The 27909-nt window shown below is 41.7% G+C and overlaps 2 protein-coding genes across 2 annotated transcripts; both read left to right on the top strand.

Moving 5' to 3' along the window:
- Positions 1-236: 236 nt before the first annotated feature.
- Positions 237-13788, top strand: LOC137095050 (cytochrome P450 2G1-like). The gene is made up of 9 exons (XM_067461234.1): positions 237-446; positions 2453-2615; positions 2704-2853; positions 5200-5360; positions 9019-9195; positions 10588-10729; positions 10952-11139; positions 12048-12189; positions 13141-13788. The coding sequence occupies exons 1-9, from the start codon at positions 267-269 to the stop codon at positions 13320-13322; spliced, it is 1485 nt and encodes a 494-aa protein (XP_067317335.1). The 5' UTR covers positions 237-266; the 3' UTR covers positions 13323-13788.
- A 2184-nt stretch (positions 13789-15972) lies between these two features.
- Positions 15973-26530, top strand: LOC137095053 (cytochrome P450 2G1-like). The gene is made up of 9 exons (XM_067461238.1): positions 15973-16429; positions 19662-19824; positions 19912-20061; positions 20680-20840; positions 23144-23320; positions 24654-24795; positions 25023-25210; positions 25628-25769; positions 26131-26530. The coding sequence occupies exons 1-9, from the start codon at positions 16250-16252 to the stop codon at positions 26310-26312; spliced, it is 1485 nt and encodes a 494-aa protein (XP_067317339.1). The 5' UTR covers positions 15973-16249; the 3' UTR covers positions 26313-26530.
- The last annotated feature ends 1379 nt before the right edge of the window (positions 26531-27909 follow it).

Below are 27909 nucleotides of genomic sequence, written 5' to 3'. Positions count from 1 at the left end.
ACTTATATCTATATGCTGTAGGATTGTCCACCACTCTGCCCTTTTTTGGTTGGTGGTCTCAATTCCAAAATGTCCAAGATAGCTAAGAATGATCCTTACCCTGCAGGAAAAAAATTACCATTACAATAACTGACCAGGTTCCAGCTCAATTTGTTTATGCCATTTAGTTATGTAAGATAGAAGGTGGGGCTAAATTCAGGCCAAATTAAATACATAGACAGGATTCAGAGTCCAGATTTTGAGCTCAACAAGGGACAAACTTTACCATGGAGCTATTGGGGGCAGTCACCCTTTTCCTTGTCATCTACCTGTCTTTCCTTGCCATGGTATCATTTAAGAGGAAACTATCAAACAAGGGGAGGCTCCCTCCAGGACCTACACCTCTACCTCTAATTGGAAATTTCCTGCAGATCAAGTCATCAGAAATATTAAAATCTCTTCTCAGGGTGAGTAATTGTCCCTTGGAAACAGTGTGGGTATGTTGGGGATGCTGGGTATTAAGGTGTCTCCTGATCCCTCTTCCAGTTCTCTAGTATAGACCTCAAGTGAATCTTTCTTCTCCTTGCAGTTCCTTCCAAATAATCATGAATTATTACCTGACTAGCTTGGGTTCCTGGTAAAGCCATTTTAATTTTTTTATGGATTTTTTATTTATTTATTTACAATATTTATATTTCACCCTTCTCACCCCACAAGGGACGCAGGGCGGATTTACAATGTACACATATATGGCAAACATTCAATGCCAAAGACACACAACAGATATAGACACAGTGAGAGGCGATTTAATTTTTCTGGCCGCCAGGGGAGTTGTCGCTTTCATTGTCCATCTGCAACACTGATGAAGTACTTCCACATTCCCTGCATGCTTTGCTGGAGTCTTTTTTATGGCCTCTTAAATTAGTTAAATTAGCCTCCCCACACATAGGTGGTACCTAATTTTCCTACTTGACAGATGCAACTGTCTTTCGGGTTGCAAAGGTCAACAACAAGCTACACAATTGGTCGGAAGCTCACTCCAACTGGGACTGGCTTCGAACTCATGACCTTTGGTCAGAAGTGATCTTAATGCAGCTGACACTCAGCCAGCTGTGCCACAGTCCCAGTCTGTGGGTAGTTCCATTAAGAAAATACATAAGGTGGTGGGTGAACTACAACTCATATCATGCCAGGTTAACCCCCTCAAACTCCATCAGTACTTTAAGTTGGGTATGTTGAGCATGTGTGGCAAGTTTGCTCCAGATGCGTCGTCGCTGTGGTTCAGTGCGCTCTCTGGCTGCAGGATGAACTACAACTCCCACCATGGTGTGTCAGTCCCCTCAAACCCCTCTAGTAGGTTCAGTTGGATATGGAGGTTCTGCGTGCCAAGTTTAGTCCCGATCTATTGTCGGTGGGGGTCACCGTGTCTCCAGATATAGGTGAACGACAACTCTCAGAAATCAAGATCAATTCCTCCAAATTCACTCCAGTATTTATCGGTTTTGTCACTGCTAATATAATTTTAAAGAGCCAATACATGGAATAAATTTTAATATTTATATTGGAAAGTGTTTATTGTACTTTTAAAGATTGTATGTTATTTGACGTCATGGCCTATGAGTGGTACAATTTTTTTCGTGTCAGGAGTGGCTTGGGAAACTGCAAATCACTTCTGGTGTGAGAAAATTGGCTGTCTGCAAGGACGTTGCCCAGGGGAAGCCCAGGTGTTTTATCATCCTTGTGGGAGGCTTCTCTTATGTCCCCGCATTATTATTATGCCATATCTCCATGCTGTGCAGTCCTGGGAGTTATAGTTTTCCAAAGTTCATAGCCCTTCTCTTGGTGCATTTACAGTATGGAATGAATGCCCTTGCACCTCAGTTTAAATGCCATAGCTCCATGCGATAGAGTCCTCCTGGGAGTTATAGTTTCCCAAGGTACATCCCCTTCTCTTGGTGCATTTACAGTATGGAATGAATGCTCTTGGATTCCACTCTAAATACCATAGGTCCATACTATGCAGTCCTGGGAGTTATAGTTTTCCAAGGCCCACCCTCTTCTCTGTGGGGCAGCCAAGAGGGACGGAGACAGAGCAAGAGGGAGCATTACTGTTTTCCCTCCCTCCCAGATTTCAACAATAAACAGGGAGAGGGATGGTGGTTGGGGCCAAATCTCTGCAGCGTGAAAGGAAGGAAACTGAGAGACATTTAACAGTGTGATAGAGGAAAACATCTGAGTAAGACTGATCTCTTCTGTGTTCTCCTCTGCCACACACTTCCCTGCCTAATGTGATGAAGTAGCTAAACTAGAGAGACCCCTTTCACTCTGCCCCCTTCTGCTGTAGGACTTGAAGCCTGCTAGTTCTTATACACTTGAGCTGTCAGATATGGCTATTTCAAAGAACACCATTACAAAAGATTTGCTGACCCCATAACTAAATTGTCCCTACATAATCGATTATTTTCCCACACAGCTGAGTGAAAAATATGGCCCCGTGTTCACTGTCTATTTTGGAACAAAGCCCATTGTGGTCTTGTGTGGACATGATGCCGTGAAGGAGGCCCTGATAGATAAGGCAGATGAATTCAGTGGAAGGGCCACCAACCCTACCCTGGAACGGACCTTCCAAGGACATGGTGAGCCATCCTTATCAGCTTTGCTGTCATGGTTCCCATTTTCCACTACTTCCCGTTGGCAGCTTCATTCCTGTCCTGTTTCCCGCAGGGGTGATCTTTTCCGATGGAGAGCGTTGGAAGCAACTACGGCGATTCTCCCTCAATGTCCTGAGGGATTTTGGAATGGGGAAAAAAACTATTCACGAGCGTATCCAAGAAGAGGCCCAGTTCCTGCTGGAGGAATTCAGAAAGACCAAGGGTGAGTTGAGCTGTAAGGAACAGCAATGTTTTTTTTTCTCATCCTGCACAAGTAAATAGTATTTCAGTATGTCAGAACAAAATAACAATATAAAGAATAAGAATTTATTTATTACTTATTTATTTACCATATTTATATACCGCCTTTCTCAGCCTGGAAGCGACTCAGGGCAGTTTACAAATGATAAAATTCAATGCCCCCACTAACATCAAATGTAATTAAAACATTAACATATAATATAAACCATATAAACAACAATAAAGCCAATAAAAAACAATAAAACACAAGTCCTCAACATCTCATTACTAAAATCATTTTCCAGTCACATCGTCCAATCGTTCCGTGGATCTAAATTAGCCTGTTACACTGCATCTGGAAATGCTTGCTCAAAAAGCCAGTTTTTGACTCTCTTTCAAAATGTTAAAAGGGAGGGGGCTGATCTAATGTCCCTAGGGAGGGCGTTCCATACCCAAGGGGCCACCGCTGAAAAGGCCCTGTCTCTCGTTCCCACCAGTCGCATCTGCAAAGGAGGCAGGACCGAGAGCAAGGCCTCCCCAGACAATCTTTAAGACCTAAATGGTTCACAGTGAGAAATGGTCTTTGGACAGGTAAGCTGGGCCGGAACCATTTAGGGCATTAAAGGTTAAAGCCAGCACTTTGAATTCTGCAAATTGGCAGCCAGTAGAGTTGGCGCAACGTCTTCTTCCAGCTTTTAATTTTCTGTAAATGTTATGCATATCATTATGTCTGAGGTCCTCTTCTAGGAGATGACTATGATGTTTTAGCTACAAGTATGGTGATGGCTACATTATGCATGCTATTCCAAGCCCTTCCCCCAAGTTTTAACCCATTTAGCCCCTCCAAACAGAGGAGTAACCAGGGACTTAAAGGATAGAGTAGTGAGTAAAGACCCATACAGTCTTCTCCTATAAGTAGAGCGAGTTGCAATTGCAACTGTAACCAAAGGTTTCAGTCACTATAGTGGTGCATGAACAATAAATGTGAATTACTGTAGTTATGATATTGCAAGTCAGTGTGGTGTAGTGGTTTAAGAGTTGGATTAGAACACTGGAAAGCCAAGCTTTGAACCTCTGCTCAGGCATGGAAATCTATTGGGTGATAGCTCATTAAAGGACAGCGAAAATAACAATCTGCTTCAACTCAATAGTTAGAAGAACGCTATCACTTGCACTGGCTGCTGCCCAATACTTTGGAATCATGTGACTTTACTATCCCTACATATTCCCCACCCTGTTGAATACATAGGGATTGTGCATACAATTCATTTACAAAGGTGTGTATTTGTAGACTATGTTTTTGTAACTGTAATCCAGAAGTCAAACCAATGTTTTTATGCAATCCATTCTTTTAATATATTTCCCAGCATGTTAGACAAGAACTAACATGAATTCCATATACCAGGAAAACACCCGATTATGGAGGCTTTGGGCTCCAGATGAATACAAGGAAGAAAAGGAAGAAATTGAGGTTTAGGGCATGATGCCCAAATGTGGGATGGATGGGAAGGAATACTGAAAGAGAATAGGGAGAATGAGAAACAGAACAAAGAAAATAAGGGGAATTTCCTCATTCTAAAATGAATCAGAAAGCAGGAAGAAGGAAAATAATTTCCCTGTCCAACAAGACAAGACATCTGTGTAATTTAGGCTCCTGCTACACAAACATCTAAACCAGGTCAGAATTTGGATGAGACCCAGTCCCCTGCAGAGCACCTACACAGGTGCCACAAGAACCAGCTGGAAGTTGGAACAGCAGCCACAAAGACTGCAGATCAATGTGATCGATTAATTCTTTTCCTGCTTTGTCTGGAAGAATGTACTAACAAGAAGCAGTCTGGCCATTGAGGATGAGTGCTAGTTGAAAGCAGGGCAAACCAAGAAAAGAAAATAATTGTTTTTCCCTCTGGTTTCTTCTCCCAAAAGTACTTCAACACAAACCCTATCCTCACATGGGCTCCACATTTTGGTCTTGGGTTTCTGCTCTGCATGGAATACACACTGATTGGCTGCAGTGGGTTTAATGCTCACTTCGGCAGCCCTCATTGAGGATGTACATTTTGTGGTCACTCTGACCTTGGTACTTGATTTTAGTGTCTGTGTGGATGCGCCCTTAGATATTGGTGAAACTGTCACATCTAGGGAAGGGTTTGGACCATTCCATGTTTCCACATGTCTTACAAGATATTGTCTAGCCCAGCTTTCCCCCATCCTGATGCCAATCTTCCAGATATACTGGACCACAAGGCACATCCATTTCAAACATCTGGAAGGCACCAAGTTGTATGAGAATTTTCTATGAAACCCTTCTTTTCTCTCTGTCCTTCAGAGAAGCCCTTTGACCCCACCTACTTCCTCAGCCAGGCTGTCTCCAACGTCATTTGCTCCATTGTTTTTGGGGACCGTTTTGACTACGAGGACAAGGAATTCCGGTCCCTCATGGAGATGATTAATGTCTTGTTCCGAGAGATGAGCTCAAGCTGGGCTCAGGTAACCCATACCTCTTCTTCTGTCTATTATATCAATGAAGGAATATCTTGGTGCCACCTGCTAGTACCTAAAGGAAATATTTCCACCACAGAAATGTTGAGCTATAATACTACCATAGGAGACTTGTATGTTCCTTACATGCATTTGACTGATTGATCAATATATCTGCAATCATTGGTTTATTTGCCTTTTTCTTATATGCAGCTAAGATCTTCAGAATTCCTAGATACATCATTCTCCATATTCTCTTGGTTGGGGCAACTGAGAGAATGCCTCTCTTGGAATCTATAGGTTTTACAAGTTTGATGTTACATGCAGATACATTGATCAATGAGTCAAAGACACATAAAGATTATATGGATCTGGCATGTTGAAATGACACTGGAGGACCTAGAGATTCCTAAAGAAAACATTTTAAATCAAAGCAATAGATAATACTATGTAACAATATTTGAAAAAAAATCCTGGTTTTTAAAATGTGATTTCCTTTTTAATTGTGTGGTACTTACTTTGAAAGTAGTTGTTACACTACAGAAACTTTGCCTTTGTGGCTGCACATCTATGTTGAATGGATGTGCAACAATGAGATATTCGTTGAAAAACTATTGCAAAACGTGCTGCAGTTTAATAAACCTTTTCCATGTTTTATGTTTGAACCAATTAGGAAATGGCATTTATTATGTAGGAACAAAAATTGCATTACATAGTGTAATCAAATTCGCAAAAGTTCTCTCCAAAAATGGGGAGGGCTCCGCATTCTTCTTTATTGTGCCTTGTGAGCATTATTAGTCAGTGACCTATCCTGCTGAAGAGCAGATACACCTTTATAGAGGCACCGACCTTGTTTAACATCTTTACTAATGATCAGCACAGCCACCACTCACATATATGCTGATAACCTTGGCCTAACAAAACACGCAAAAGACTTTGAAACTGTCAAAAACCAACTTACTAATGCCTTGGAAGATCTCTCCAGCTACTGCAAAGATAAGCACCTGGAGCCTAACCTTGCTAAGACACAAGTGTGTGCTTTCCACCTACGTAACCATGAAGCCAACAGGAAATTGAAATTTACCTGGGAAGGCTAAGAGCTTGAACACTGTCCCCATTCTAAATATCTTGGTGTCACCTTGGATCGAACACTAACCTTTAGGAAACCCTACATGAACACCAAGCACAAAGCAGCTGCACACAATAACATACTGAGGAAACTTACTGGCAGCACATGGGATGCAGAGCCAACATTAATAAGAACATCAGTTCTGGCCTTGTCTTATTCAACTGCTGAGTATGCCTACCGTTCACATGGGTAGGCACAAGTCTACCCATGTGAAGCAGTTGAATATAGCACTGAATGAAACATGTAGAATCATAGGATGTCTCAAATCTATCCTCGTTGATAGACTTTATAAGCTAGCTGGCATTGCTTCCCCCCCCCCCCCCCCCAAAGTTGCTGCTAATTGTGAGAAATAAGGTGGAACAATGTGAATGCCATCCACTGTATGGCTATCAACCTCCTACCAGTAGAGTCAAATCAAGAAAAAAGTTTTACAAGGACTACCACTCTTCTTAATGTTCCCCCAGCAACAGCAAGAACATCCCTCTGGCCAGCTAAACCAGAAAATCCCAACTGGATGGCCCCTCACATGGGTCTTCCTCCAGGGGAAAACAAAGAATGGGCTGAGTGGAAGTCCCTCAACAGACTCAGAAGTGAAGTGGGCAGATCAAAACACAATTTGATTAAATGGCACAAACTAGAAGAATCCTCCTCCTTGTGCAACTGTGGGACAGAACAAACAACTCAGCATCTGTGTGCTTGCCCACAATGCCCTGCCTCATGCACAGAGGGAGAATTGCTTAAAGCTACAGACAATGTGGTTGCTGTTGCCCGGTTTTGGTCAAAAATTATTTAGCTGCTTATGCTCCTTCTATTTTTTATCAGTTTTATACTTGTTTTATTTATGCAATGCTTTTGACACAAAATAAATAAGGTTGCTGTAGACCTATCTCTTCTTCTAGGCAGAATTTAGAAAGTCTCCCTGAGTCCATTTGAGGAATCCTTAAGTAGTAATTAGACTTTTATCAAAATATAGTACTAGATAGATAGAATGGGCTCCAAAGTCTGCTCTGCTTGGGCCAGGGCATTTTTGTCTGTTCCAAGTATTTCCCTTAGGAAACAGCTCTGTGCCTGTTCCAGAAGTGGTACTTCCCTTTGACCCCACAGTTCTGCCCCATTAGATAATATAGACATGATTGTGGCCTTGTATACTTTTAGAATAGGGGATATGCTGGTGGTATGGTTGTAGTTTAGCAGTTTATATCATATACTGGAATTGGCTATAGCTTCCTGTTTGTTTCAATTGAGGTGGTCTGACCATGCCCCTGTATTTGAGAAAAGTACCTGTGCCGTCACACCCGGGCCCTATAAGGTTAAAATTATGATGTACTTCTTTCTTTAGCCGGGTGGACTGCGGGGGCCTTACTTTGAAACTCAGAAATCCCAGCAACTAAGGCCACTTCAGATTGAACATCAAACGAGAGTTTTATTTTCACACAGTCCTTGACAGGCTTGGCACAACTTTTTGAAGTTACAAATACAAACAGTCAACTTATAAGATCATGTAGATGTTTCTTTCTTGCCTTTCCCTTCAGCTGCTGGATTAACTTCTCTCAATGGTGGAGAAATCCTGGGATTCTCTACCCTAGCCCTGAGTTGCTATATTAGAAAGAGCAGGTCATCTCAAAGCTATCTTGGAGATGAAGTAGCCAGAGCTTCTCTCAATGGCAGAGAAATCCTGGGATATTCTCTGCCCTAGTGCTGAGATGCTATTTTTAGGAGGAGCTGATCCTTCCCTATCTAAACTCAGCACTAGTTTTGAAGGCAAGAAGGTAAGTACTTACGATGGCTTGTCTGAGCTGGCCTGGCTTGACCGCAAGCACATCTGAGTCCTTTTTCTATGCTATACTATAAAAGGCTTTGCAGGCTGGCTTCCAGCCTCTGTTAATGGTTAACTATCAGGGTGTTGCTGAATCTGTAGCAACCCTGGGAGAAATGCAAAAGGATGCTATGTCCTATAACTATGGGGCAATGCAAATAAAATCCTAGGAGACGGAACAGTACCCCTAGATATAAGTAGTGAAGAGACATAGGTTGGAATAATTGAAATCACTCCTGTTAGGGAGCCCAATACCTTTTTGCAATGAAATGGTCTCCTCAGGAACAAAAACAACATGCAGACACAAGGTTGTTCATTCCAACTGGAAAGCTTTTCTTGCTTAAGATGCAAACAATCATACAACTACAAACACAGTATGTACAATCTCTCCCTTCCTCCTATCTTTATCCACCAACCGTCAACCCTCATCAAGCTCTCATTAGGTTACTATAAACATATATGCAACAGTCTCAGCATTCTGTTACACCTTTGTGTAACCCTGAGACATTGATTCTGCTGGCACTTAAAGAAATGCTGAGTAATTTACACATTCTGACAGCATTTCCATGGGTGGTAGTTAGTAACAGAATGCCACCCAAAGATGTTTCTGGGCATACATAGCTTATCTAGAAATTGTCCTAGGCAAAACTAGGAAAATGATGCTGGTGCCAGGGAGTAATATGGCAGATCATCAACTCAGCATGTTTTGTTTTCTCATATAGTTCTATGACATGTATGAGAGCTTTCTGAAGTATTTCCCAGGACCCCCCGCCAAAGTCTATGATAGCCTGGAAAATATGAGGCTCTTCATTGCCAAGAAAGTGAAGAAGAACAGAGAGAACTTTGACTCTGACTTCCAACGGGACTTCATCGATTGCTTCCTCACCCAGATGGAAAAGGTATTTGAGTGTTTCATAAAGGAGGTAAAGAATCCGAGGAAATCCCCCTGTCAACACTAGCTTGGTGGTGGGCTCCTATATAGTGGCTTAAAGTCAGTACTTTCAGACTAGCCTCAGGTCTGATTCATCATCTAGCCCAGGATTGTTATGGGTTCAAGATTAACTCTTACAAAACCTGTTCTATCAGCCTTTCTTCATCACATCTGACATGACACTCAAATTTTTTAAACAAAGACTATAAGACATTGCTTTCTGTGAGCTGCGTTCTCGCTCATGTGTTTCTTGTTCCCCAAGTGCCCTGAGTATACACTATGCTAGGCCTCTCCAATAAGCCAATTATCTTAAGAACTTGACTGTGGCCAAATATTGCTGCATATTCTCTAAGGCAAGGTGCAATGTGTTGCCATCTGAAGCTCTTTGACATAGATTTGTGAGAGTCCCATACAATGCAAGACTTTGCCCATGTAATAAGCAGTATGAATCACACCTTATTGTGCAGCAAATTTTATAAGCAGGCTTGACTACATATTATTAAACCACTACTGAAAAACTTACCCAATAAATTAGGCCAATTCCATGCTATTTTTTACTAGGTTACAAAGTTTTTACATATGACCTTGGCTGTTGACAAGTTTCTCTCTGAGGTAACCAGAATAAGACAACTTTCTGTGTGGGACTTAGGATGAAACATGCCTTATATCTATTTGTAGTGCTCTTGCCCTTGTTCGTGTGCATCTTGCATTGCATGCCGTGCTGTGTTTAGTTGGCCTTATGGGTTTGTTGTGCTCTTTGCACCTTTTGTTGCTGAGCAAGTTGGGTCTCTGGACTGTAATAAAGTTTTGATGATTGAACTCCAGGCACCTTGATGTCCTCCAAATTACAATTATTTTTCTCTCCTTGACACATTTCTATGCTTTTGCAGGCATATAGGAGTTTTAGTCCAAAACATGTGTAAGGCATCAAGCTTCCTACCTCGCTCTAGGGCAATATTGATAAAGATAGAAGATGATGTCAACACGTTTCTCAGAAAGCAAAATGCATTATTATCATATCAATCATATTGTATCCAAAGAGAAATGGGAAATTGCTTTAATCAAGACTGGCCATTTTGCAGAGTCTGGAACTGCTGATAACAGCCAATATTATTCCTAGTTTGCATTTCAAGTACAAAATGAAATGGAACTACATTCTGGTTCTCATTTAAAAGTGATTCTATCAAAACATCAGGAAGATGTTCCACAGTAGAATGGGCTGCCTGAAAGAGTGGTAGATACTTCTACTTCAGAGACCTTTAAAATTTGATTGGATGGGCATCTTTTAAATATGCTTTAATTGCATATTCTTGGATAGTAGAGGGTTCTCACAATGTTTTGTTCTTTCCTTTTTTTTCAGGAAAGCACCAAGCCAGGAAGTGAATTTAATGAGAAGAACTTAGAGCTCACGACCCTGAACCTGTTCGTTGCTGGAACAGAGACAGTCAGCTCCACTCTTAGATATGGGTTTCTGTTTCTGATGAAACATCCTGAAATTCAAGGTATGGAGTAGTGGGCAATGTCATGGGGAAAACTAGCTGAATATCCCCCACCAATTGGAAACCCCCCTAGGAAATGCAGACAAAGGCCCCTACATACAGTTTCCAGGATACATCTTGAAACTGCTTGCTCTCTTAAAACAGATTTTCCATTTGTTTCTATAGACATTAGTAACTAAGCCCTCATTCAAAATTCTCAATTCACGACTACCATCTTTTTGACAGCAAAAGTGCATGAAGAAATTGATAAAGTGATTGGCCATAATCGTGTCCCAAACATTGAAGACCGGAACCAGATGCCATACGTGGATGCTGTCATTCATGAAATACAGAGACGCAGTGATCTCGTTCCCATGGATGTGGCTCACAGAGTTATCCGAGACACGGAATTCAGAGGATACCTCATCCCTAAGGTATAAGCAGTAAGGATGGCAAGTAAGCCCTAGCCATATGCTGCTTTAATATGGTGATCATTTTTATAGTATGCTTCATTTTCCCCAAAGCCATCCACAAGTATTATTTGGAAATGCCACATGCCTTCAGCAGCCTAAAATCTGTGGGTTGTTGTAAGTTTTTCAGTCTATATGGCCATGTTCTAGAAAATTGCCTATAAACAAACACTGTCTACTTCTAGAGGTTGTGTGAGCAAGGTGATGGGCACAATTTCCAATGAAGCATGTGAGACACAAAGGACTTTTTTTGAGATAACAAGGTATTGTTTATTGGTTACAGCTGATAGGAAAGTTCACAAACCCACATGTGTCCTGGATCTTAATATCGGCCTGCCTGTCTGCTGAACCAATGAAGAGGAATAGTGATTTACCAATAGAGGCAAAAGCCAAGAACTTAACATTCCTCTACCTAGCCACCAAAGGAGAGGAACAAGGGTATACTGTGCAGGTGCCCACCCACTCCACTCTGGACCCCTGTGAAGCATTTCAAAATTAATTGTGCAGTACTTACTTTGGAAGTAATTGTCATACTCCAGAAACTTTGTTTCTGTGGTTTCCCCAAATATGTTGAATTATGGTCTTTTGGCAGGGGAGCTGGCAAGAAATGCTTCAGAGTTCAAACTTGTCTCCCAAATCTGGATCGCACATTTGTACTGAATTCACAAGCTATGTCACCACTAAATTATGAAGGATTACGATTGCAGAAATTGCAAGGGAAGGTCCAGGAAAATAGTGTTGGTTACACTTAATATTTAAATAGTATTCACAGGCAACCAATGGGTGAAAGACCAGGCTGTGCTCTAAAACCTCCTGATGCTATTTCTAAGCCTTTGAATTTCCCACCACAACCTTATTTATGTTTTCCTCAGGGGACTGAAATCTACCCTGTTCTCAGCAGTGTCCTTCATGACCCAAAAATGTTTAAAAGACCCTTTGCTTTCGACCCAGAGAATTTCCTGGATGAGAATGGTCGCTTCAAGAAGAACGATGCCTTTGTCCCATTTTCTTCAGGTATAGTCTTTTCACACATAATAGGACTCCCATTTGGTGTTCCTCCACATGCCTGGCTTCTAAGTGGAATAATGTCTGACCATCACCTTGGCATTCTCAAGTCTTCTCAGCTTTCACTGAAAGGTGTCACCAGAATTGTGATGGCTATCAACAATGGAGATGTCATTATTTGCTAATTTCTTTCTCAAAGAAAGAAACAAAGAATTTCAGGATTTTTTCTTCCTGTTGCTATCAAATTTTCAAAAATGGTGTAGTTTTTAAATACTATTTGCAGTTTAAGACTTCTCTTAAACTTATATTACTTTTGACCTGTTTTTGTACAATAAACAGTATTTTCTCTTTAGTTCCTAGCACAGAAAATAGTGTAAGTGAAAATATATTTGGCCAAAAAAAAAAAAAATTCCAACATTTTTATCCCCCAAAGTTAATGTTTCCCTGCAGTGGTATTATTTCACTCCAGAAATATATTGAGCAGAATATTTTGTGCAGAATAAATCCAAAAATTATGAAGATTTCATCAATTCAAATTTATTTCACTAGGGTTTCTGAGCACAAAGTTTTTTTACAGTGTTTTCCAATACCTAATCCTCCATTGAGAAGTCTTTGGGAGGTGCTGCTTCAAGGCAATCACAGTGTAGTACTAATTACAGAAACAGTAGAGTTTAGATGTAGGATTAGAATGAGCTGCATTTACCAAAATCCCAGTAGCAAGAGTTATGGATTTGCAAATAATCTTCAGACAGTCGGGCATGGCCAAAAAAGACCCAGGACAAAGGGAGGACATGAGGAAAAAAACTTGCTTGAGATACAATTGTTAGTCAAGAGGGAAAGTCCATAGAACCCTTAGGTTTTTACTAGTGAGTCAGGGTGTTTATGTAGCAAAGAGGCTTACCAAAGGGTTTGGCAGAAGACCTCTGAAAATAAGCTGTTTATGTCCTTTCCTCCTTGCAGGAAAGCGGATCTGTCTTGGTGAATCCTTGGCCCGCATGGAGCTCTTCCTCTTCTTCACCAACATCCTACAGAATTTCCGCCTGAAGCCCATTATCCCCCCTGAGGACATTGACGTCACTCCTCTGGAAAGCGGCTTAGTCACTGTCCCACCCTTGTACAAGTTCTCTGTCATCCCACGCTGACCCAAAGGGCTCATTGTCTACAGCCATTGCTCTCTTACACCTGCTGAATCCCACAGCTCTTCAATGGAGACCCCATAATCTGTTTTTTGCTGAACACTCAATGCAGAGAAGGAGGAAACCCGTGAATCAATTCAGACCAAGACATATGCTTTGAGCCTGAAAGACTGTCATGCTCTCTTCTCTATTTTTATCTCTGCACCTAAAGAATGCATAGTCTTGATATATAAAATGTAACAACAATATAGTCCTTGAATTAGACTGATCTGAAATCAATGGATCTTTGTGGCCACTATCCAGCTTCCAGCTGGTTCCTGTGCTGCCTGTATAGGTTACAATTCTGTTACAATTCTGCTAATTTTTATAGCATTGTACATTTCCAAAATTTATTTTTGCCTACTGTATGTACAGTCATACATAGTCATGTGTATATATCAGTCTGCATATAAACAATAATAATTATTGAATATCCATATATTGTCTAGTTTTATTTGCTATAAAGCATTAAGATTCTATATCTGTAATGAATGAGGGTGGGCACAATGCTGCAGATGCACCACATATGCTCTAAATACGATTTTTGTGACCCATAAAGTCCACTTGGTTTATAAAACCATGGTTTACATCTAATATATCTATTTTACGTAGCAATGCTTAGTCTTCACTTAAAGCATTTCTACATCTGCTGGACATCTATGTTAGAATAATTCAACAATCCTTCAATCTTAATAGCGGCATGTATTTCATATCGGACACCAACTTTTGACCATAGGCATGCTTCATGAAATACTCACCGTGGTACATTTAACTGGTATCCTCCTTTTAAATAAATTTGTTGCTTTTCTACAACTCTATTCAATGGTTAAAGAAATTTCCACTTCCATTTTTATATTTTATAGGTAACTGGTGATACCATGATTAGGTTTGTTGTAATAGTCATCAGATATGGGAGGGCTTCAGGTCTCATCATCCAGCATCAGTCCCTGCTGGAATCCCACCAATATTTTAAGTTGGTCATTGTGGTTATGTGTGCCAAGTTTAGTCCAGACCATCATATGAGAAGCTCGGCCTGTCACTGAACATTGAGAAAACCAAGGTGCTGTTCCAGCAGTCACCAGCCCATCCCTCTCCGATGCCAGTAATACAGCTTAATGGCGTAACATTAGAAAATGTGGACCATTTCCGCTACCTTGGCAGCCACCTCTCCACCAAAGTCAACATCGACGCTGAAATACAACACCGCCTGAGCTCTGCAAGTGCAGCATTTTCCAGAATGAAGCAGAGAGTGTTTGAGGACCGGGACATCCATAGGGAGACCAAGGTGCTTGTCTATAAAGCTATTGTCCTCCCAACCCTGCTCTATGCCTGTGAGACGTGGACTGTCTACAGACATCACATGCAGCTCCTGGAACGTTTCCATCAGCGCTGCCTCCAGAAAATCCTGCAAATCTCCTGGGAAGACAAGCGGACAAACGTCAGTGTGCTGGAAGAAGCAAAGACCACCAGCATTGAAGCGATGGTCCTCCAACATCAACTCCGCTGGGCCGGCCACGTTGTCCGGATGCCTGACCACCGTCTCCCAAAGCAGTTGCTCTACTCCGAACTTAAGAACGGAAAACGGAATGTTGGTGGGCAGGAAAAGAGATTTAAAGATGGGCTCAAAGCCAACCTTAAAAACTCTGGCATAGACACTGAGAAGTGGGAAGCCCTGGCCCTTGAGCGCTCCAGCTGGAGGACAGCTGTGACCAGCAGTGCTGCAGAATTTGAGGAGGCACGAGTGGAGGGTGAAAGAGAGAAACGTGCCAGGAGGAAAGCGCGTCAAGCCAACCCCGACCGGGACCGCCTTCCACCTGGAACCCAATGCCCTCACTGCGGAAGAAGATGCAGAGCAAGAATAGGGCTCCACAGCCACATACGGACCCACAAGGAAATCCATAATGGAAGACCATCTTACTCGTCCAACGAGGGATCGCCTAAGTAAGTAAGTAAGTGGTGGAATTCACAGAGCTTTCCACATATGAGTGGGTTGCAATTCTCGTCATCCTCTGCCAAGCCCCCTCTAACCTCCCTGGTATTTAAACTTGGTCATGATGGGTGTGTATCAAGTTTGGTCTAAATATATAGTGATTCACAGTGCTGTCTGAATGTGGGTAGACTACAACTCCCATCAACCTCTGACAGGCCCATGAAACCCTGTGACTATTTTAAATCACTTAGTATGTGTACTAAGTTTGGTCCAACTCCACCATTGGCAGGATTGAAACAGCTCTCCATATGTAGGTGGACTGCAACTATCACTATCTTCTCTCGAGCTCATAAAATCCTTTTGTTCATGATGGCTATGTGTATCATGTTTGATCCACTACACATGGGTAATCCGATGGAGGAAAACTATAGCTCTCATCATCCTATATCCATTAATGATGGGATTCACAGACTCTTTGGATGTGAGTGCACTTTCCCTTCCAATCCTACCAAAATCCTGCTAGATTTTCAAGCTGGGTCATAAAGGGTCTGTGTACCAAGTTTGGTCCAGATCCATCAAGCCATCTAAGAGCCGTCCCACTACATACATACATATTTTGATTTGTATCATAGCACTGTCCTTCCCTCTGGATCTTTTGTTTTGTTGTTGCTGCTAGTCATCTCAATTACCAGGCATGATTTTATTGCAAGGGTTCAAGAAAGCTATGCATGATTTTTCCTGCAAGAATACAGAAATGTAAATGTCTACATGTCCTCTGTGATAATAAAAATGATTAACTGGGAAATAAATTATTAATCTTGACTCTGGTACCAGAGATAAAACATCCTATATGTGCATGTAACATAGTTATGTAAGGCAGAAGGAGGGGCCCAATCCAGGCCAAATCAAATACACGGACAGGGCACATTCTGGGTAAAGGAGCATAAGGAGTGCAAACTCCATCATGGAGCTATTCGGAGCAGTCACCCTTTTCCTTGTCTTCTATCTGTCTTGCCTTGCCATTGTATCATTTAAGAGGAAATTATCAAACAAGGGGAGGCTTCCTCCAGGACCCACTCCCTTGCCTCTGATTGGGAATTTTCTACAGATCAAGTCATCACAAACCTTAAAATCTCTCCTCAAGGTGAGTGACTTTAACCATGATGTTGAATGTATGACATATAACATCTTATTGTCCTACAGTTTTTATAAACAGGCTCGGGTACACAATATTAGCCCACTACTGAGAAACTTGGTAGATTTATTTATTTTATTTACTATACTTGCATACCGCCTTTCTCAGCCTATCAGCGACTAGATCTTCCCAATTCCATCTAAAAATTTTTACTAGAGGACAATTTCCTCCACATGACGTTGGCTGTTGCCCAGTTTCTCCCTGAGGTAGCCAGGATACCTTTCTGTATTAGATTTCAGCTGAAACTTGACCTGTATCTATTTGCAGTGCCTTTACCCATGTTCATATGCATCTCGTATTGAACATCGTCCTGCGTTTAATTAGTCTGGGTTTAGAAAAGGCAGAGGAACGAGAGACCAAATTGCCAATATCCGCTGGATAATGGAGAAAGGCAGGGAGTTTCAGAAAAACATCTACTTCTGCTTCATTGACTATTCTAAAGCCTTTGACTGTGTGGATCATAATAAATTGTGGCAAGTTCTTAGTGGGATGGGCATCCCAAGCCACCTTGTCTCTCTCCTGAGGAATCTGTACAAGGACCAAGTAGCAACAGTAAGAACTGACCACGGAACAACAGACTGGTTCAAGATTGGGAAAGGCGTACGGCAAGGCTGCATCCTCTCACCCAACCTTTTTAACTTGTATGCAGAACACATCATGCGATGTGTGGGGCTGGATGAATGCAAAGCTGGGGTGAAAATTGCTGGAAGAAACATTAACAACCTCAGATATGCAGATGACACCACTCTGATGGCCGAAAGCGAGGAGGAGCTGAGGAGCCTTCTAATCAAGGTGAAAGAAGAAAGCGCAAAAGCCGGGTTGCAGCTAAACGTCAAAAAAACCAAGATTATGGCAACAAGAATAATTGACAACTGGAAAATAGAGGGAGAAACCGTGGAGGCCGTGACAGACTTTGTATTTCTAGGTGCAAAGATTACTGCAGATGCAGACTGTGGCCAGGAAATCAGAAGACGCTTACTTCTTGGGAGGAGAGCAATGTCCAATCTCGATAAAATAGTAAAGAGTAGAGACATCAGACTGGCAACAAAGATCCGCCTAGTCAAAGCCATGGTATTCCCTGTAGTCACCTACGGATGTGAGAGCTGGACCTTAGGGAAGGCTGAGCGAAGGAAGATCGATGCTTTTGAGCTGTGGTGTTGGAGGAAAGTTCTGAGAGTGCCTTGGACTGCGAGAAGATCCAACCAGTCCATCCTCCAGGAAATAAAGCCCGACAGCTCACTGGAGGGAAAGATACTAGAGACAAAGTTGAAGTACTTTGGCCACATCATGAGGAGACAGGAAAGCCTAGAGAAGACAATTATGCTGGGGAAAGTGGAAGGCAAAAGGAAGAGGGGCCGACCAAGGACAAGATGGATGGATGGCATCCTTGAAGTGACTGGACTGACCTTGAGGGAGCTGGGGGTGGTAACGGCCGACAGGGAGCTCTGGCGTGGGCTGGTCCATGAGGTCACGAAGAGTCGGAGACGACTGAACGAATGAACAACAACAACATCATTTTTAATCCGTTTGCAGTTGTGCACCTTTTTCCCACTGAGCCAATTGGGTCTTTGGGCTGTAATAAACTTTTGACTGACATGTGGAGTGACTGTGTCATGTATGTATGTATGTATGTATGTATGTATGTATGTATATACTTACCCTTCTCAACCTCTCAGGGCAGTGTTTCTCAATCTGGGGGTCAGGACCTTGTGAGGGTCACGAAGGGGTGTCAGAGGGGTCACCAAAGACCATCAGAAAACACAGTATTTTATGTTGGTAATGGGGGTTCTGTGTGGGAAGTTTGATCCATTTCTATCATTGGTGGGGTTCACAATGCTCTTTGATTGTCACTGCCTTGGTCCTTTCACTATTGGCTGCTACTTCCCGGCGGATGTCAGGTGGTGCGAAACCGGCTAGACAGTGTAATTTCTCCAGTGGTGTAGGGCGCAGACACCCCGTGATAATGCGGCATGTCTCATTAACAGCCACATCCACTGTTTTAGCATGGTGAGATGTGTTCCACACCAGGCATGCATACTCAGCAGCAGAGTAGCATAGCGCAAGGGCAGATGTCTTCACTGAGTCTGGTTGTGATCCCCAACACAACATGTGTAGGCTACATCCCTTTGAAAGGACAGCAGGGAGATGCAAAAATGTTCCTTATCTTGGATCAGTTACAAGCTGACTTTGATTTTTTTTAATGTTCATGAGAGTGATTGTACCAAAATAATAATTAAAAAAGAAGAAATAATTGTACCAAATAGAGAAATTGCACCAGGACTTTGGAGCAACTGACTGGATGTCAGCTGCATTAAGATCACTACTGACAGAAAGGTCATGAGTCCAAAACCAATCTGAGTCGGAGTGAGCTTCCAACCAAATTTGTGTAGCTTGTTGTCGACCTTTGCAGCCCGAAAGATAGTTGCATCTGTCAAGTAGGAAATGTAGGTACCACTTTGTGGGGAGGCTAATTTAACTAATTTATGAGGCCATAAAGATCAGCGAGCATGCAGGGAATGTGGAAGTACTTCATCAGTGTCGCAGATGGACGGTGAAGCGACAGCTCCCCTGATGGCCAGAAAAAGTTGGAATGTTAAATAGCCTCTGACTGTCTGTCTATATGTGTTGTGTGTCTAAGGCATTGAATGTTTGCCTGTATATGTACATTGTAATCCTTCCCGAGTCTCCTGCAGGGTGAGAAGGGCAGAATATAAATACTGTAAATAAATAAATAAATACCTTAGGCCTCTATCTAACTAGTGTAGGCAGTCATAAAAAGACTTTTTGTAGAAAGGAACTTCTTTGTCACAGGTTTGTTCATCCCTGGACTTGGGTTCCTTTCTTTTTGAATGGAGAAAAACACCTGGAATGGATTTCAGTGATGAAAATGCCTTATGCCAAAAGATATAAAGAACATAATTTGACCATTACTCTAGTCAAATCTCAAATACTTGATTTAAATGAAACAGAAAAGCCCCATTAAGATTCATTCTACTCTGAAATTATTCAATCATAAACTAGACCTTCTTCACTCTGCCCCCTTCTGCTGCAGGACTCAAAGCCCACTAGTTCTTGCACACTTCAGCTGTCAGATATGACAGTTTCAAGGAACACTGTTACAAAAGATCTGCCAAGCTCAAAACAGGAGTGTTTCTAAATAATAGATGGTTTTCCCACACAGCTGAGTGAAAGATATGGCCCCGTGTTTACTGTCTATTTTGGAACACGACCAGTTGTGGTCTTGTGTGGACATGATGCTGTGAAGGAAGCCCTGATAGACAAGGCAGACGAATTCAGTGGAAGGGCTACCAACCCTACCCTAGAGCGGACCTTCCAAGGACATGGTGAGCCATTCCTATCAGCTTTGCTATCACAATACATATTTTCTGCTACATCCTGTTAGCTGTTTCATTTATTTCTTTTTCATGCAGGGGTGGCCTTTGCCAATGGAGAGCGTTGGAAGCAACTACGGCGATTTTCTGTCAGTGTCCTGAGAGATTTTGGGATGGGGAAAAAATCAATTCAAGAACGGATTCAAGAGGAGGCCCAGTTCCTGCTAGAGGAATTCAGGAAGACTAAGGGTGAGTTGAGCTGTAAGAAAAAGCAATCGTTGTTTTCATTCTTCAGAAGAAAATGGTATTTCACTATGTTAGAACATGTAATCATAGTAAAAGATATCAACCACACCAGTATTTTCCATTTTGGCATTTCATCAGAACTTTCCCCTTCATCCAATTTTTTATCTTCTGTGAATTTTGCGCATAACTCTAAGGATGAGATCCTCTTCTAGGAGATGTAGCTATGATGATCTAGTTACAATGCCTTAAATAAGGTGACCTATCTACATGCTGCAGGAGACCCCCCCCCCCAAAAAAAGACCCTTAAAACAGAGAAATCACCAGGGTCTAGAAGGAGTGGGTGGTGAGCAAGGATCCATACATTCCTCTCTTTTAAATGGGGCAAATTACAACAACAACTGAAAAAGAAGGGTCCTCTTAGATACCAGAAAAGGTGCTGGACCAGAAAGAACTGGATGTCTCATGGCTCAAAAACTTGGTCTTTTTTTGGAGGATAGTATGATATAAAAGATAGGTTTGGGGAGCACTTTAAAGCAACTGTCGCAGAGGATGTTTCCAGGTACAAGGAAATATGAGGCTTTTCAAGGAAACACCTCTTTTCTCTTTGTTCTTGAACTTCAGAGAAGCCCTTTGACCCCACCTACTACCTCAGTCGGACTGTCTCAAATGTCATTTGCTCTATTATTTTTGGGGAACGCTTTGACTATGACGACAAGGAATTCCAGTCCCTCATGGAGATAATGAACGTTGCCTTCCGGGAGATGAGCTCAGGCTGGGCTCAGGTAACTCATACCTCTTCTTCTGTCTATTACAGTGGTTCTTAACCTGTGGGCCACAGCCCACTGGTGGGCCATGAAACCGAAAATAAGGGCCGTGGCTCTAGATTATTACATATGGTTTTCTGTGGGTGAGCAGATGGCGACTACTGGATGGCATATGTTCTGTATCAGAAACTAGATCTGATGTGGTCTATCCAATGCAATTTTTTGAATCAAGACCCCAAATAACCAAACCGAATCTAAAGTTGACCAAAATTAGATTTGTAACCCCTTTGATACTAATGTTGGAGAGCGGTCCCTGATCAAAGTGGTTCCTGGTCAAAAAAGAAGGTTGGGAACCACTGGTCTATTAGATCAATGACGAAGGTTCTGGGTGCCATCTTCTAGTATGTGAATGGAATATTTCCACCTCATAAATGTTGAGCTAGCCTTTACTCTATCATAGCTGATCTATATGTTCCTCACATACATTTGACTGATTAATCAATGTATCTGCTAGGCCTCTGCAATCAATGAAAGAAATGCTTCGATGTTCATTACTAAATTAGGCAGGGGTGATGAATTGTTTCTAAAATGTTTCTAAAATATTGTTACGAGTTTCATAACTATAACAAAATAATATTTTTGTTACTTTTTGTTAAGTAATTGGGCAAGGAAGGAGCTTATGGGACTCCTTACTCCCTCATTTTTATCAGGATGAAACTTCCTACAATGGTAGAACACATTTACCACTGTAAACCCAACCCTAATTTCAGAACATTTCACTCATTCACTGATTTTTGGGAATTTAAAAATGTTTTTAAAAACAATATTTTAAAAAAAACTGCAAGTTATCACCTCTAATTTATATTTTCAATGATACAACATAACCAGGGTATCATTCCCTCTAAGTTTCAGAAAGATTTGCACATCCACTGATTTTTGGTGGGAATTTTAACCAACATAAACTTAACAGTACTATTTCTCTGGAAGACCCCAGGAGCCATCCAGTCCAACCCCCTTCTGCCAGGCAGGAAAATCAAGCACAGTCAAAGCACCCCCAACAGATACCCATCCAGCTTTTGAAATAATAATAATAATAATAATAATAATAATAGAAAACCTTTTGAATTTCTGCCTCTCAACTTTGCCTACCTCCCAGGGTTGATTCAACTCCCAACAATCCTCTTTTATCTAAAAATCCCTTTAGAGAATAAACATAAGTTTTCCTCCACCAAAACTTTCAGGTAGGAGAAGGAGGCACAAGGTAGTAAGCAGAATTCTGGGAAATGTAGTTTGAGAAGGTGAGGAGCCCTGTGGCAGAGAATTCAAAAGGCCCTGCCCTAAACTATATTTGACAAATGAGTTACAAACAAACTTTTACACAGCCCTAGTATCTGCAACCATTCGTTTGTTTGCTTTTTTCCCCTATATGCAGCTAAGTTCTTCAGAATTCCTTAATACATGATCCTCTACATTCTCTTGGTTGGAGCACCTGAGAGAGCACCTCTTTTGAAATCTACAGTTCCTCCAATATGACTCTAAAAGTAGATACATTGATAAATCAATGAATGAGAAAATATGAATCTGATATGCCAGAATCCCACTAGAGATTCCACAGGAGAAAATTTTAAATCAAAGCTATGAATATTAAATATGCAAAAATGAAAACCAAAAATGAGGAGGCTGACTGTATTTCACTTTATTGTACCTTGTGCGCATTGTTAGTCAGTTACCTATCTTGTTGATGGGCAGCATATACCTTTATGGAAGCTATCTGGTGCATCTCATATGGTGTACTCTATGCAGCTGGCACATGAAGCTTATGAAGCTAATTAAATTAGCACAAAATTAAATGGCATATTCAGTTCCATATCTTCCCACTGTCCCAAAGGCAGCAAACTCAGGGAAAGGATTCCTACTGCTGTCCCTTACTGGTGGGAAGTGGGGTGAGGTGAGGCGCTTCAGATAATGGAGAAGCCATAGGTTTTACCTTACTTGAGGGAACACAACATTACAGTACAATTTCAAATGCACAAGACATGACAATAGACAAGTAGTGGGAGTTTGGAGGATGAAGCTCAAGAGTAAGGCAATAGCTTTCTGCCTGCCGTACAAAATGAGACTTCAGCAAGATGCATTTCCATGGATAGAAGTAAAAAACAGAATGCCACTCAAAGATATTTCTAAATGTGCATAGTTCACCTTAAACAAAAATGATACTGCCAACTCTAGACCTTCTCCTGGGCCAAGCTAGGAGAGCAATGCTAATGAGAGGGAGGAACATGGCATATCACCAACTGGACATCTTTTGTCTTCTCATGCAGTTCTATGATATGTATGTCAGCTTTCTGAAGTATTTCCCAGGACCACCCACCAAAGTCTATGATAGCATGGAAAAAGTGAGGCTCTTCATCGCCAAGAAAATGAAGAAGAATAAAGACACCTTTGATCCCAACTTTCAACGGGACTTCATCGATTGTTTTCTCACCCAGATGGAAAAGGTATTTGGGAGTTTCATGAAAGATATGAGGTTCTCCTAGATCTAGGCAACCCTGTGTCTTCCAGATTTCCTCTTCCTGACACATACTACCACATGTTGGATAGATCAACATGTGGTAGTATGGTTTGATAACACACATTAGGTCAGGAAATCAGAATGTATTACATCATATCCACCATATCCTATCCAAAGAGATATTCCATGTAATTTTTTTACTAGGTGACAATATCCCTCATGCGATCTTGGCTGTTGACAAGTTTCTTTCTGAGGTAACCAGGATAAGATAACTTCCTGTGTTGGGCTCAGGCTGAAACTTGCCCTGTATCTATTTGTAGTTTCCTTGCGCTTGTTTGTGTCCTGTATTTAGTTGGTCTTATTGCTTTGTTGGTCTGTTTGCAGTTGTGTACCTTTTGTCACTGAGCAAGTTGGGACTCTGTACGGGTGATTTGAAGATCTCCTAACTCCAGCAATTTGATGTCCTCCAGATTACTCTCCCTGACATGTGTCTATGCTGTTGCAGGCTTATAGGAGTTTTAGTCCAAAACAATTGTAAGACACAAAGCTTCCTACCTTGCTCTGAGGCCATCATTTTCTATCTTGATCATATTGATCAAGACAGAAGATGATGCCAACACATTTCTCAGAACCTTGCCATTTATATTGCTGGGTGTGGCTTTGATAGGGAACATTAGGCCAGGAAATCAAAATGCATTATGATCATATCCATCATATTTTACTCAAAGAGAAATGTGCAATGGTTTTAATCAAGACTGGTCATTTTGTAGACTCTGAAACTGCTGCTAGCAGCCAATATTGTTCTTAGTTTACATTTCAAGTACAACATGAAATGCAAATAGATTCTGATTCCCATCTAAAAGAGATTCCGTCAAAACATTGCCCATAAGAACTGTTCCGCAATAGAACGGAATGCCTGGAAGAAAGATAGATATTTCTTTTTGGAAGTCTTCAAAAAGTGGTTGGATGGGGAATCTTTTAGATATCCTTTAGTTGAATATTCTTCTATGGTAAAGAGTAGGTGGGCTAGATGGTTGTTTGGATACCTTCCAGCTCTAAAATTCTAGGATTTGAGTGACTGGGAAGGAAATATGTAACTTGACTGGCCTTCTGGGTTGTTGCAGATTTTTTGGGCTGTATGGCCATGTTCTAGAAGCCTGAAAAAAACTACAACAACCCAGTGATTCCAGCCATGAAAGCCTTCAACAATGCATTGTCTAGTCTTGATTCACCCTCAAAACAGAACACACTTTCCCATACTTGCTATCAAGGGCCTTCCTGGAATGCTTTCACAATGCTTTGTTCTTTCCTATTGTTAGGAAAAAACCAAGCCAGGGACTGAATTTAATGAGAAGAACTTAGTGCTTACTACCCTGAACCTGTTTATTGGTGGAACAGAGACAGTCAGCTCCACCCTGAGATATGGGTTTCTGTTTCTGATGAAACATCCTGAAGTTCAAGGTATGGAGTGATGGGCAATGGCATGGGGAAAACTAGTTGCCTCTCCCCCTCCACTCCTAGGGCAAAGGCCCTCACATACAGTTTCAGGGTTCTTCCCAAAACTGGTATTCATAGGGTTGTTGTCTCGGAAATAGATGTTCAGTTTGCTTCTATAGACATTAGAAACTGAGCTGCCATTCAGAATTCTTAATCTGAAGATTAATTCATGACTACCATCTGTTTGACAGCAAAAGTGCATGAAGAAATTGATCGAGTAATTGGTCACAATCGTGTCCCAAACATTGAAGACCGGAGCCAGATGCCATATGTGGATGGCGTCATCCATGAAATACAGAGATGCAGTGATCTCCTTCCCATGGATGTGGCCCACAGGGTTATCCGTGACACTGAATTCAGAGGATACCTTATCCCAAAGGTATAAGCAATAAGGCTTGCAAGTAACCCCTAGCAGTATGTTGTTCTGATAAGGTGATCCGTTTTTATGGATTCCATCCCCCTTCCTCCAAGGTCATCTGCAAGTATCATTTAGCAACGCAGCATGTCTTCATGCAGCGTAAAATTTGCCAATGGATCTTGTTTACTGCTAAATGTTTTGGTGTCTCTTAAGGAGTTTGAAAAACATTTAATGGATAGGATAGTTCTGTCATAGTGTTGCCTTACTCATGATACTGAAACCATGAGGAAAGGGTAAAGTGCTGTCCTTTACAATAAACATTTAAATGGTATTCATGGGCCACTAAGAGATGACAAACCATGCTCTGCTCTAAAACATCCTGGTGACACTCCTGAAACATTGACTCTCCCTCCACGACCCTGTTTCTTTTTTCTACAGGGGACAGAAATCTACCCTGTTCTCAGCAGTGTCCTTCATGACCCCACAATGTTTAAAAGACCCTTTGCTTTTGACCCAGAGAATTTCCTGGATGAGAATGGCCGTTTCAAGAAGAATGATGCCTTTGTCCCATTCTCCTCAGGTATAGTTCTCTCATATACTTCTGACCCCTAAAATTGCTTTCCCAACATTTTCTCATCTCTCATATATTGGACCATAAGATCTCACAAAGACGTCCATCAAGAGATGTTGCTGCAAAGCAATCAAAGTTGTGGTGCCGATTTTGCAGTCGGTTAGTCATGGCCAGAAAAGTGAGGTTATTGATAGAATCTGCTTGAAGTTCATTGCTGGTCATGAGAGAAAGTCCATAGATTCCTTTGGTTTATTGGAGCAAGGCAGGATGCTTATACAGTAAAGAAACCACCTAAGTCTTCATTAGAAGACATTTGAGAGAAATCTCTCTATGTCATTTCCTCCTGATGATTCTCCTGTTTTGTTTGCAGGGAAGCGGATCTGTCTGGGTGAATCTTTGGCCCGCATGGAGCTTTTCCTCTTCTTCACCACCATCCTCCAGAGTTTCCATCTGAAGCCCACTATCCCCCCTGAAGACATTGACCTCACTCCTCTGGAAAGCGGCTTGATCACTGTCCCACCCTTCTACCAGTTCTCCGTCATCCCACGCTGACCCAAAGGGCTCATTGTCTACAGCCATAACTTCCTTACAGATGTTAAATACCACAGCTTTTGTTTTCAGCTCCATGAAGAGAGTGATGAAGTCCATGATTCACTGCAGACCAAGATATATGCTTTCCTACTAAAATACTATAATCCTCTATTCCCTGTTTTTATCACTGTACCTAAAGAATATGTAAATCTTGAAATATAAAATATAACAACAATATATTTCTTGCATTGGACTGATCTGCAATCAATGGATCTTTGTGGCCACTGTCCAGCTTCCAGCTAGTTCCTGTGGTGCCGTGTAGGTGCTCTGCATGGAACCAGGTCCCTGTAATCAACCTCCTGACCAGGCTTAGATGGCTGTGTGGAATCAGCCTAAATCACACAGATATCTTGTTTTGTTGTTGTTGATGATGATGTTGTTGATAAGGGGAATTATTTCTCTTCCCCCAGTTTTCCCATTAATTTTGGAAACAGGAAATTTTCCTTAGTTGCCCATTCCATTTTTCCTTTCATTTATTATCTCTATCCTCTTTCAATATTCTTTCCTCATCCATCCCATATTTGGGGAACATGTCCTAAACCTAAATTTCTTCCTAACTTCCTCTTATTCATCTGCAACTCAAGTCCCACTCTTAACATCTTTCTTTCTCTCTTTCTCTCTACCCCCACTTTCATCCCTTCTTTCTTTTTCTTTCCTTCCACCCCCTCATACCATTTCTGCTTTCCTTTCCCTTCCCTCTCCCTCTCCCTCTCCTTCCTTCCTTCTCATCCCTTTTCTCCTTTCTCTAGCTCACTGGAGGGAAGGATACTAGAGACAAAGTTGAAGTACTTTGACCACATCATGAGGAGACAGCAAAGCCTAGAGAATACAGCTATGTTGGGGAAAGTGGAAGGCAAAAGGAAGAGGGTCCGACCAAGGGCAAGATGGATGGATGGCATCCTTGAAGTGACTGGACTGACCTTGAAGGAGCTGGGGGTGGTGACAGCCGACAGGGAACTCTGGCGTGGGCTGGTCCATGAAGTCACGAAGAGTCGGAGGCGACTGAACGAATGAACAACAACAACTAGCTCTGAGAGGAGCTCTCATTGTGTCCCTTACTCCCCATCATACATGTCACCTTTTCCCAAGTGATATCACGGACAGCCACTTCACTAGCAACAGCCTTTGTGGTACAAACAGACAGACTGACATCTACCGTGTTTCCCCTAAAATAAGATATATCCATAAAATAAGCAGTAGCAGGATTTCCAAGCATTTGCACAATATAAGTCATACCCCGAAAATAAGACATAGTGATATGCAGTGTGCTGGCACGGAGTGGTAAAGGTGACCAGAGAAGTGCGGGCAGCCCCACCAACTGAGGCATAGAGGGAGACACAGAAAGTGAAAGTAAAAGTCTCCTCAGTGAAGTGAGGAGCAGGACACTCTGCTTTAGGTATTGTGTGTCCTCAGGGGGGAGAAGTAAAGCTGTTGCTGCCATTTTACTCAGCACTGTGGGTCTCTCTCACCCAGGAATTCTAGGCTTGGGGAGTTATGACAATGTTTCAGAAGATGATGACTTAACTATCTATATAAATTAAAATGTAATGTTCCTTTG

This window comes from Anolis sagrei, chromosome Y (genome assembly GCF_037176765.1).
Source record: "Anolis sagrei isolate rAnoSag1 chromosome Y, rAnoSag1.mat, whole genome shotgun sequence".
In the NCBI taxonomy this organism is placed as follows: Eukaryota; Metazoa; Chordata; class Lepidosauria; order Squamata; family Dactyloidae; genus Anolis; species Anolis sagrei.
Note: the sequence above shows the minus strand (reverse complement) of the source record. Positions and strands in the feature narration are given on the sequence as shown.

What these genes read in the sequence shown, in the direction of transcription:
- LOC137095050 (XM_067461234.1), top strand. Translation starts at nt 267, where the DNA reads ATGGAGCTATTGGGGGCAGTCACCCTTTTCCTTGTCATCTACCTGTCT. An exon ending in GGAATTCAGAAAGACCAAGG is followed by an intron (nt 2,854 to 5,199) that starts GTGAGTTGAGCT and finishes TCTGTCCTTCAG; the next exon opens with AGAAGCCCTTTGACCCCACC. An exon ending in GAGGATACCTCATCCCTAAG is followed by an intron (nt 11,140 to 12,047) that starts GTATAAGCAGTA and finishes TGTTTTCCTCAG; the next exon opens with GGGACTGAAATCTACCCTGT.
- LOC137095053 (XM_067461238.1), top strand. Translation starts at nt 16,250, where the DNA reads ATGGAGCTATTCGGAGCAGTCACCCTTTTCCTTGTCTTCTATCTGTCT. An exon ending in CCTTAAAATCTCTCCTCAAG is followed by an intron (nt 16,430 to 19,661) that starts GTGAGTGACTTT and finishes TTTCCCACACAG; the next exon opens with CTGAGTGAAAGATATGGCCC. An exon ending in GAAACATCCTGAAGTTCAAG is followed by an intron (nt 24,796 to 25,022) that starts GTATGGAGTGAT and finishes TCTGTTTGACAG; the next exon opens with CAAAAGTGCATGAAGAAATT.